At 36.5% G+C, this 10,121-nt stretch overlaps 1 protein-coding gene across 1 annotated transcript in view; it reads right to left on the bottom strand.

Annotated features, from left to right (window-relative positions):
- RNF128 (ring finger protein 128, E3 ubiquitin protein ligase) overlaps positions 1 to 10,121 on the bottom strand; it is an 88,722-nt gene that overhangs the window by 7,164 nt on the left and 71,437 nt on the right. Inside the window, exons 3-6 of the mRNA XM_004685675.2 lie at positions 8,010 to 8,081; positions 4,743 to 4,825; positions 3,371 to 3,467; positions 2,395 to 2,563 (exon numbers count right to left, since the gene is read on the bottom strand). Of these exons, the coding sequence (XP_004685732.1) occupies positions 2,395 to 2,563; positions 3,371 to 3,467; positions 4,743 to 4,825; positions 8,010 to 8,081 (421 nt within the window). The remainder of the gene's footprint in view (positions 1 to 2,394; positions 2,564 to 3,370; positions 3,468 to 4,742; positions 4,826 to 8,009; positions 8,082 to 10,121) is intronic.

The following is a 10,121-nucleotide window of genomic DNA, read 5'->3' as shown; positions in this document are numbered from 1 at the left end:
AAATAAAAGTAAAAGATAAAAAAAAGATGTGGTACATAAATGGCAGTGTTTCATTTGTTTTTATAGCTGAGTAGAATTAGATTGTGTATGTATTCTGCATTTTACTTATCCAGTCATCTGTTGATGGGTACTGAAGTTGTTTCCATTTCTTGGTTATTGTAAATAATGTTCCATATACCTCTTGAATTAAGTGCCTTTATATTCTTCAGGTAGGTGCCCAGAAATAGGATAATTGGATTGTATGCAGTTTTTATTTTTAAATTTTCAAGGACTCTCCATACCATTTTTCCGTAATAGCTGTACCAATTTACCTTCCCAATAATGTACAAGAGTTCCCTTCTCTCTACACGTGTGGTTTCTGGTCTTTTTAATAATAGCATTCTAACTGGTGTGAGGTGATGCTTCTTATTTTGAGTTGCATTTCCCTAATAATAAGAGCTGATCAGCATCTTTTCATATGCCTCTTCACCATCTGTATATCTTCTTTGGAGAAGTGTCTATTCAAATCCTAAATTAGTAAATCTTAAACATACACTTACACATACACAATTTTTATTATGTGAGGTGATGGAATTTAAAAAATTACTTTGGTAATCTTTTTGCAATAGAGACATGCATTAAATCATCATGTTGTACACTTTAAACTTACACAGTGTTACCAGTCAAGCATTTCTCTAAAGCTGGGAAGAAAAAAAAGGAGAGTTCCTGAGAAGCTATGTATAAATCAAGCTTTTGTGAACTGAATTGGATTTCTCATTTGAAACTCATTATCTTAATTTCTAATCGATCTGCAATAAACAATGTCTCCCAAAGTTTAAAAGTTTCTATAGTTTAGGCAGCGGCCCTCCTGCTGGCCTGTGACCTGTGACCACATCAGCACTTCTCTTCACTGACACCCCCTGCAAAACAGCAGAGGCAACTCTCCTACCAAAGCTGCCACTGCCACCTGTGACTATACTGATCTCTCTTAGCAAAAACTGTGCCTTTCTGAAAAAGTATCTTTTAAGTTCTTCTGCCCATTTTTGATTGGGCAGACTCAACTTTGTTTTCGTTGAGTCTTGTGAACTCCTGGTAGATCTTTATGATTGGTCCCTTATCAGTTGTATGGAATGTAAAAATTTTTTCCAATCAGTGGGTGACTGTTTTGGTTAATGTCTCTTTTGCTGTACAGGAGAAGCTCTTAGGAAATGCAAATGGCCAGCAAGCTTATTAAAAAAATGTTCAACATCCCTCAACATCGGGAAATGCAAATTAAAACCACAATGAGCTAGTTTACACCAGTAAGAATAGCACATATTTAAAAATAACTAGCAACTACAGAAAGGAACTCTCCTACATTGCTGATGGGAATGCAAACTGGTCCAACCACAATGGAGTGCTGTATGGAGGTTCCTCAGGTTACCAGCATATGACCCAGTGATTCCACTCTTAGGAATCTACCCAAAGAACAACAACAAAACAAATTAACTCAAAATTATACATGTACCTTTATGTTTATTGCAGCACTATTTATAATAGGTTAAGACTTGTAATCAACCCAAATGCCCAGAAAAGATGGCTGGATCAAGAATATCAAGAATATGTGGTATATATACACAAAGGAATACTATTGAGCCATCAAACAAGACAAACTAATGCCATTTGCAGCAACATAGGGAGCTGAAGGGTGATGCTCAGTGAAATAAGTCCAAAGGATAAAGAAAAATACTGGATGGTTTCACTTATAGGAGGAATATAGGGAATAAAGGAAAAAATAACAACAAAACAAAGCAAATAAGCAGACAACTACAAATCAGAGCCATTCTGTAGCAGTGGGGGGAGGGGAGAGATCAAAATGAGGGTGGGAAGAACACAAGTGACTATGATAATGGTGCACTGGTGGATTAATGGTGGAAACACTATGGGGACTACACCTGAGAAAAGAAAGCAAACATTGTAAGGAAAAATAAATAAATAGAATTTTTTTTTTTTTAAATTGTCCCTTTCAGGAGCAGCACTTTCCACCCACTTGTGTCTGTGCAAGTGCCCTTTACTCTTTGCACTCTGTCCTTTTGGATATATAACAAAAAAAAGTTTCTGTAGTTCTGGTTCTGTAGGTTAATGAGCCAACAATTAAATGTATCCTAGACAAAATTCCATATATATCTTTTTCTTCTGTAACTAATCCCCCCCCTCCCTTCCTGTGGTACTTCATCTGTTTCAGTTACATCTGAATCTGTGTTTATTAAGTTAAGGTAGCATTTCATCCAGCATTGCATCATTGTTGGTGGGAAATCCTAAAATGTGCTAATGGACAGGAGAAGCAAATGGTAAGATACAGGATTAATGCTGTGTATATGACCCAGAAAGAATGACATATGGGGTACTCAATGGTGCTCAAAGCATGGTGCTTACTTGCTGACGGCACGTGCTCCTCTAAAGGTGGTTCATCAGCTCCCTGAACTGAAGCATAGCCAGAAGATGCAGTCTCACTACGACTATCCTCTTCATGAGGAGAGGCACTATTAGATGTTTCATTGGACGCGGGAGCTTGTAAAGACACTGACCCATCTTCAACATCCACCTTTGGGAAATAGTTGAACAAATTTTCAGAATACATGCTCTTCCTTGAAATATCATTACTTTTTTTTCACAGTTAACGCATTAGAGCAATGCTTTTAAGCATTTCAGCCCATACTCCCTTTTAATGGTCACAAAAATCTCTTGTTGGTACAGTTAGGATAGTCAAAATAATGGAGCCCAGCAATAGGATGAAAGATATTAAAGGCAGATCACCCTCATACCTGACATTCATCTGGGTGGCCCCAGCACTATAGAATAGTCGGCACAAAGTAATCACATGTTTCTCAATAAGGAAATTGAGAATCTCTGTGACATATTTATCTCCTTTCCACAAGACAACACATTTCTTGTGGAAAAAAAGTCAGGAATTTTGTGGAGCTCATCTTTCTGTGGTGCACTTTGTGAAACAGGTTGGCAGTTTTTTCACTTTCACTGGCCAAGTATAATAATAATTTAATATTTATTACACTTGCTCAAACTATATATTCATTTACCTACAAGTTTCATTGTTATGCAACAGTAAGAAAGTGAAAAACAAAGAGGCATCAGAAGCCATTAGGTAGTTTATATAACTATGGCTTCAAATTCCAACCAAATAATTACATTTGAGGAGAGGGAAGGAGAAGGAAAATGAAAGTGATCCAAATTTGCTGCCACTAGGATGAAAAGATGTCCAATTTTTGGTGTGAACTATAAGTCTAGCACATTACATGGCTAGAAAACAAGGATGCTAATTTTCGGAAGGTCCAGGTATTTATATTAACACATTGCCTAAGTTCCTTCACATAAATAGTTTAGCAATATTTACCTCAATTCCCAAAGCTTTGAGTATGTCACATTTGCACATAGGGCAAGTCCTGTGTTCTAGCAGCCATGGGTCAACACATGTCTTGTGGAAAATATGGCTAATGAAGAAAAACACACATAATTTAATTATCAGCGATGAAATAACAATACTTACCTAATATACTAACAGGTTACCCTTTAATTTTACTTAGTATTTTACTGTATGTCCTCTTCTTTTTCCTTTTAAACACACAGAAACATAAGCAACATAAATACTAAGAAGCAGCCATGAAGACAAAATTTGGAAATTTCATAATACAGTACCTTAAAATATAAAACAGCTGCATTACTACAGCTTCAAGAAAAAGGTGTTCACTGCTCATTACTTGAAAAACTGCTAAGATGCTACCTGACTCAAGACTCCGTTCAGTATTTCATATCTCAGTTATCTTGTCATTCCCTAACTGTAAAGACGTAGTTATTCTCAGTAATATAGTACAATACTATGAGGACAACATAATAACTGACACTTTAGGAAATATGATACATTCAAAGAAAACCATTACTTAATACCAAAAAGAATGAATGCTAAGAATAACTCTGAGGAGAGGGATAATAAAAAACTAAAGAATGAAGACTTCCAAATAGGTGCTCATTAGTTTATTTTTCTTAGTAGGGCTGTTACAACAAAATCAAGCAACAACAACCAAAAAAGCCAACTACAAAGCAGAGACATTCTACTGGGGAAGGGAAAGTCCAGGGCAAGGGCGGGGAGAACACAAGGGTCTATGGTGATGGAGCACGGGTGAATTGCGGTGGGAATTCCGGGTGAATTGTGGTGGGAATTCTATGGGGCATACACCTGAGAAAAGAAAACATTGTAAATAAATAAGTTCATTAATTAATTAGTTAATTGATTAAAAAGAATAAGTGTTGTGAGAGAAAGAGGAAAAGGGATCAAAATGGGAGCGAAGGGCACAAGGGACTATGGTGAAGGTTCACAAGTGAACTGGTGGTAGGAACTTTATGGGGAATACACAATGATCTAAAAGATATAAATAAAAATGAATTAATAAAAAAAGAATTTTAATTAATTAACCCAGTACTATTTATTATACACTATATATATATATATATATATATATAGTGTATAATAACTAAGGTCTCAATGCTATGTGGATTTAGTTTAACATTTCCCAGATCATAGAAACTTTATATAATTAGCTGATAACAATTACAGTGGTATTAAAAGATTCTCCTATATTCAAAGAAAAAGTCATTCATCAGTACTTTATTTATATCAATTTGTTAACATTCAAAATAGTTTCCCCCAATATAATCATTTTTGTAAATCAGCTATTATTCTTACTGATGTAAGAGAAAATGAAACTTACTTGCAGGTTAAAATGCGAACCAAATCATTTGGCTTATACAGCTCAATACACACAGCACAACTATCTCCATCAGGGCCAATCTCCTATGAGTAAATAGTTATTGTTACACTGATGGACAGGAAAAAATACATTAAACTTCAGGCTAAGATCAGAATATACATGTATTTAAATAGCATGAATTAGAGGGGGATCATATCCTAGATGATTATATGTCAATAAGCAATTTAAATTATTTAGATTTAATTGGAATAAAAAAAAAAGAGCCAAACTCATAGAAACAAAGAGCAGCAAAGTGGTTGCCAGGGCATGGGGATGGGGAGGAATTGGCTGGTAAAAGGGTACAAAGTTTCAGCTGTAAGATAAATAAGGTCTGGGCCTCCATGATGGTTGTAGGGGTTAAGTCCTTGTACTATGAGGCTTTCACAACTGCTTCGGCCTGGCCTGAGTTGGATCCCAGCCAGGGAGCTAACTCACATATGGTGCAGCAGACCTATCCTGTCCTGCCCACTGCTCCCTCCCCTCAGCAGTATATTTCAGTAAATTGTCTGTTGTTTTCCACTCAGTGCCTGGTGAATCCTTTCCAATACCCCCCTTTCCTCCCCCCACACCTAAGCCTATTCCTGAGTTCTTGAATGCATAAATAAATAAATCTTTAAAAATAAAAGATAAATAAGCTCTGAGGATATATTATAAAACTTGCTGACTATAGTTGATAACAATGTCATATAACTTAAATTTGAAAATAAAGTAATCTTGACTTTAAAAAGCTACAAGAATAAAGCCAAACAAATGAGGAACAGCACAAAGAGAATCATGTAGCACTGATTTTAACTGTTTTTCCTGGTTTTAGAATTCATAAGATGTTACGTGTGGGCACTCCCTGGTGGCGCAAAAGATTAAAGCACAGTTCTATGAAGCTATCCAAGGCACTAGTTCAGATCACCGGCCAGGGAGCTGACCTACATAGCACAGCAGACCTCTCCTGTCTCCCCACTGCTCTCCTCAGCAGTGTATTTCATTAGGTCCACCTGCTCTGTTCCCCACTCTGACTCCAGTGAATCCTCTCACCCCCCTGTGCCTCTGGTCTGTACTCTAGTTCTTATATGCATAGATAAATAAATCTTTTTTTTTAAGATTTATTTATTTATTCATACAGAACTGAGGTACAGGTCAGAGATGCGGAGGGTGAGAGGGACAGAGTGGGGAGCAGAACAGGCAGATCGAGGAAGTACACTGCTGAGGGGAGCAGCGGGCGGGTCAGGAGAGGTCTGCCACGCCATGTGGTCACCTCCGGGGCATGCGGGGATCCAACTCATGCGGAAGTGGCTTTAGCTTCTTAGTGCTGCGCTTTAACCCGCTGCGCCACCAGGGAGGGCCATAACTCAGTATTTTTAAACATTATAAAATATCATCAAATTAAATCTAGTTACCATCTATCACCATACAAATTAACTTTCGGGATTTACTTCCCTTGACAAAGTAAAATGTTTCATTTTTTCCTTTGGTAGACTTGTTTTTGGTGCTATATCTAAGTAATCTTTGCCTAAACCAAGTTATGAACTTTTTTTTCCTCATTTATTTTATTTATCTATGCATACAAGAGCTGGAGTGTAGGCCAAAGGTGTGGGGATGGAGGGAAGAGGATTCACCAGAAACAGAGTGGGGAGTAGAACAGGCAGACTAAATGAAATACACTACAGCTGATAGCTTCATAGTGCTGAAACTTAACCCCTTGTGCCACCAGGGAGGCCCATGAACATCCTCCAGATTTCTCTAAAACTTGATAGTTCTAAGATATATATTAGGTCTATGTTCCATTCTGAGATAATTTTGTTTTGGCAGAGGATGCTTAGTATGGATTGAGGTTCACTTTTTTCATATGGATATCTAATAATTGCTTATAGAGAGCCAACAACCAGCTATCCTTCCTTCATTGAGTTGCTTTTGCACCTTTGTTGAAAATCATTTGACCCTATATATGTGGGTCTATTTCTGGTCTCTTCTGTTCCATTGATCTAAAATTGTACCCTTTCTCCAGCACTATACCATCTTGACTACGGTACCTCTAAAATAATTTTGCAAATTAGGTAAAGTAAATCATTCAAATTTGTTCTTCTTTGCAAAAATTGTTTTGGTTATTCTACTTATTTTGCTTTTTCATCTAATCTTAAAATGAACTTGTCAAATTCAGCAAAAGATTTCTTCCTTTCATTGGTATTTTACAGTTTGCAGCATAGTGATCTTGTACATATTATGTAAGATTTACACCCAAATATTTAATGCTTTTAGTGCTATTATAAATGGTATTTTTAATTTCTGTAAGTTTTATAGCCATGTCTTCCCTATCAGTGGATTTTCCAACTGCCCTAAATCTGCAAATTGATATTCAAGTAAAGCTCTACTGTGTTAGCTTCCAGTTATAACAAATTACTATAGCTCAGTGACTTAAAATAACACAATTTTTATCCCTTAGTATTCTGAAAATCAGAAGTCTTAAAAATCACAGTGTTTGCAGCCCTCCCTGGTGGTGCAGCGGGTTAAAGCACAGCCCTAAGAAGCTAAAGCCACTTCCGCATGAGTTCCATCCCCGCTTGCCCGGGAGGTGACCCACAAGTTGAGCAGACCTCCCCTGACCCGCCTGCTGCTCCCCTCAGCAGTGTACTTCGTCAATCTGCCTGTTCTGCTCCCCACCTGTCTTTGGTGAATCCTCTCACTGCCCCTGCACCACTGGCTTGTACCCCAGTTCTGTATGCACAAATAAATAAATCTTTACAAAGTGTTTGCAGTGCTATGTTCCTTTCCTTGAGAGAATCCCTTTCCTTGGCTTATGGCCCTTTTATCACATCATTCCTACTTCTTATTCCCACTGTCACATCACCTGCTGTATCGGAGTCAAAATTCCCCTCTTTTGGTCTTATAATGACACTGTGATTATAATTAAGGGCCGCTTGGGTAATGCAGGATAGATAATCACCCCATCTTCTAGCCCCTAAACTCAACCACATCTTTAATGTCTGCTTTGCTATATAAGGCAACACTCACAGGTTCCAGGGATGTAGTTATCTTTGGGGGACAGTACTCAGCCTACTTTTAGCATCAAATAGATTTTTTAAAAAAAAAATCAATAGATTTATGAATTCCAAGAATAAATAATACTTTTTAGAAGGTTTATAAATTCCAACTAAAGGCATATTTTGGGAGAACAATTAATTTCAACAACTGGTAGCAATGCTTTAAAACAAACAGCATTTCAAATTATAAACGTACCTTGTCTCCTTGTTTCAGTGTACGCAGTTGAAGCCTTCCAATAGCTTTTTTAGCATCTGCCTTTAACTGTCTCTGTAAAAAAAAAAAAAAGCAGCTATTGGAAAACTATGTTAAGAGAAATATGATGAAAATGAGGATCAATATTTATCAAGATAGTCAGTCTATAAATAAATTTTAAACTAAATTTCCCATTGAGTGAGTTTCAGGTGTTGAACCATTGCTGTGTCCCTGGTTTATATTCCCCTTGATCATGCGGTTTAATCATTTTAATGCATCATTGGATTGGATTTGCTAAGATTTTGTTGAGGATTTTTACATTGGTCTGTAGTTTTCCTTTTTGATACTCTTTGCCTGATTTTGGTATTAGGTTAATGTTGGCTTGGTAAAATTTGATATATTCCCTCTTTCTGAATTTTTTGAAAGAATATGAACAGCAGTCATATTCTTGGAAGATTTGGTAAAACTCACTTACGAAGCCATCTAGATGGTCTTGGATTGTTGTTTTTTGGGGAGAGTTTTGATTCCTGTTTCAATTTCCTTGCTTGTGACTGCCCTGTGCAGGTTTTCTATTTCTTCCCTGTTCAGTTTCTTCTGTTTAGCTAATTAGCATAGAAATATTCATAGTAATCTCTTATTATTAGCCATAACAAATATCCCATTTGTCTGCTACCAGGCACGATTTCTCAAGTAATTGAAAATTTTTTTAATTTCTTGAATAATATAATAGTTTATTTTCACATCATTTTGTGCCTTTTTCCAGCTCAGTAACAGAAAATATTTACTTATTATGTTCCCTTACCTTACGAAACATCATCATTGTAAAAGTATGTACTCCTAAACCAAGTAGATTCAAATGCTATGAATTTTCAAAGTAATTTTCCTATTTTCAAGCTCAGAGGACTTTAACTTACACTTTTTCTAACTTCTTTTTTGAATTGTGTCTCGTTTGGTAGGAACAGCTGGACCTAGATACAAAACCTGACTTTATCACTAACTAAATACTCCTGGACAAGTCATTAAATCTTTGTGGTTGCTCCCTCACTTATAACTTGAGGATAATACCAATAGGGGAAAATTCTGCTTATAACTGCTACTGCCATATAAGGAGGGTGAATTCTGAGAATGGTGGGCCCTTTTTCGTTTCACTGAACAAATACCTAGCGGATTGGATATATAAAGATAATCTCAAGGCTCATTAAGGAATGAAAATGAAAATATTATACATGATTCAATCAAAAGTAAAGCTGGGGTAGTGAGGGTGAGGGAAAGATGAGAAAGAGAAATCAGTAAGTTATTGTCTTGCTCTGGGGGCGTAAACTAGCTAAAGGAAGACATCCCAAATGGTGTGAGATATTTGCTGTTAATCTGAAGTTATTTGTGATGCTGGAAATAAATCCTTCCTTCCCATTCAGTAAAACCTACTACTTGCACAGATTCTTCAAATGCATATTATATATGTACAAATTGAAGAAGAGACTAGGTTTCACACAAAGGTGCATGCTATGTAAAATACAGAAGTGGCATGTTCAGCATAGCAAGATAAAAAATGTTTCCTAACTTGAACATAAAATGAACAAAGGGTAGAAATCACCAAAAAGAAGGCACTTATAACCAGAGGACACTGTGAGAATGTAAACAGCTCCCTTGTTGACCTGTATGTACTTCCATCACCAGCATGAAATTCACCCAGCTAGTATCTAAGTTATGTGAAAATCAGAGATAATGTAAATAAAATATCCAGCATAGCATCTGGCATGTAGCACTCAATGTTATTAAACACAAATATAAAGAGAATATAAATGAAAATATCAGTATTTTTCATCAATAAGCATGATGGGTTCTTGTAACATACTTATACATACCTGCAGCAAACATAGTTTAGAAGGGAATAATCCACAAGTATAGGGATGTGAAAAAAATTTATCAATGTCCAAATCTATTTTTCATATCAGATATCATTTCATAAAAGGTATATGACTTAATGCCAAGAAGATGACTGGCAAAACTATTTGTTTGCTATCACAGAAACAGGAAACATGTGTCAGATTGTTTACCTGACCAGCAAATAAAGTTAAATAAAAAGTTAACCAGGGCCCTCCCTGGTGGCGCAGC

Source organism: Condylura cristata, unplaced genomic scaffold, assembly GCF_000260355.1.
Source record: "Condylura cristata isolate star-nosed mole 26May11 unplaced genomic scaffold, ConCri1.0 scaffold00019, whole genome shotgun sequence".
NCBI classification, from domain to species: Eukaryota; Metazoa; Chordata; class Mammalia; order Eulipotyphla; family Talpidae; genus Condylura; species Condylura cristata.
Note: the sequence above shows the minus strand (reverse complement) of the source record. Positions and strands in the feature narration are given on the sequence as shown.